General features: G+C 53.7%; 1 protein-coding gene across 1 annotated transcript; it reads right to left on the bottom strand.

The window, feature by feature from the left end:
- Positions 1-31: 31 nt before the first annotated feature.
- PPTG_02965 (hypothetical protein) lies at positions 32-1,708 on the bottom strand. The gene has a single exon (XM_008894297.1). The coding sequence runs from the start codon at positions 1,535-1,537 to the stop codon at positions 251-253; it is 1,287 nt and encodes a 428-aa protein (XP_008892545.1). The 5' UTR covers positions 1,538-1,708; the 3' UTR covers positions 32-250.

Here is a 1,708-nt window from a genome sequence, read left to right as displayed (position 1 = left end):
TTCCTACTGCCAAAATGCTTACTGCACAATAGGCCAACATCAACGGTACATGTTCAAGTTCATCGATTCAATCGGCAACACGACTTTTATACGTTTGCTACAATTAGGCTACCCGAATAGTATCGTCGGCGAGACTTGCATTCATCCCGCTCCAACTATGTAACACACTCCGTTGATACGCGGCGCTGGCCGGCGTCACAACACCTTTCTAATTCTTGGTCTCTTGCTTCAAGACCTCATTCCGTTGTGTTCAAGGGGTCGGCATGTAATGACGAAGCATCAGCCGTCCCATGCGACTCCTTTTCAGTTTGGACATGGACGGCGTACCGTCCCAAATGTGGTTCATCGCGTCCTCCAGGTAGAGTTGCGGTTGACACGGACCCGTAATCTTGTCAGTAAGCGCGACTTTATCTCCGTTCTTCTTGTAGTCCGCGACGGCCTCGTACGGATAGACAAACCAACGCAGCCATTCGTGGCTCTTGAGCACCTTTTGCCCCTCTGGGAAGGAATCGAGCAACGCTGCCTCCTTCATACAGGCATCCGCCTGAAGTGCGGCCTGTTCGAGGTTTTCACGGCGGTGAGCTGCAATGCTGCGAATAGGTTCTTCAGATGTTGACGTGCTGTTGGTGCCGTCACTGAAGAACTGCAGCTCAGACAGACAGCTCTTGGTCGGGAGGTTATCCTTAGAGCGCGAGGTATGACGCCACGCTGCCGAATGAATGTCAAACTCGTACTGTGGCAGGAACTTCCAGCCGTGGTCGGCCACAAAGTTCATCGCGTCTAGAATGTACTCGACTTCAGCATCGTCGACAAAATAGGGAAAACTCATGCGTACAACACCCGGTTTAATCACTTCATCCTTCTCCACAAAGGCATTTCCCAAAGCGATCGTGTGCTCTTTACTAACCCCGAGCAGACGAGCTCCGAACGGACCGGCACATTGGCAGCCGCCACGAGCCTGAACACCGAACAGGTCATTAAGCAGTGCACACACAAAGTTGTGGTGGAGGAAGCGGTCGCCGTAGCGGACCATCAGCGAGAAGATGGGTAGCTGGTCCACCTTGTCGTTGTGACGACCAAGTAGCACAATGTGCTTGTTCCCACCCAGCGATTCACGCACGCGCTGTACGTGGCAACGTTCCTGGGCCATGATCTTCTTGGATCCGACACGTTGCTTGAGCGCGAACGCCAGACCAAGTCGAATGCTGCCCAAGATATCTGGTGTACCGCCTTCTTCCCGTTCGACCGTGTCGTCCAGGTAGCTGTGCGCCTTCTCGGTAACAAAGAGCACGGTGCCGCCCCCAGGCATCGTCGGCACCTCGTTCGTCATGAGCTTTTTCTTGACGACCAGCACACCAGGAGATCCCGGTCCACCTACAAACTTGTGACCCGAGAAAAAGATAGCGTCCTTGTACGCTAGAGGATCACTCGGGTTCATGTCGATATCAACGTACGGTGCACAGGTAGCATAATCCCAGCAGGCCAAGGCGCCGTGTCTGTGTAGTAACCTCGAGATCTTATTGACATCCATAAGCATGCCGGTGAGGTTCGCAGCTGCAGTAAAGGTGCCGATCTTGAGTTTACGACTGCTGTAGTTTTTCAACTGGCGCTCCAGCTCCTTTACGTCGAGGCCGCCACCTTTCGCTTCCGGGATTTCCACGATGTCGGCAGCAAGGCTTTCACGCCACGGCAACAGGTTCGAGTGGTG

This window comes from Phytophthora parasitica (assembly GCF_000247585.1).
Source record: "Phytophthora parasitica INRA-310 unplaced genomic scaffold supercont2.2, whole genome shotgun sequence".
Classification (NCBI taxonomy): Eukaryota; Oomycota; class Peronosporomycetes; order Peronosporales; family Peronosporaceae; genus Phytophthora; species Phytophthora nicotianae.
Note: the sequence above shows the minus strand (reverse complement) of the source record. Positions and strands in the feature narration are given on the sequence as shown.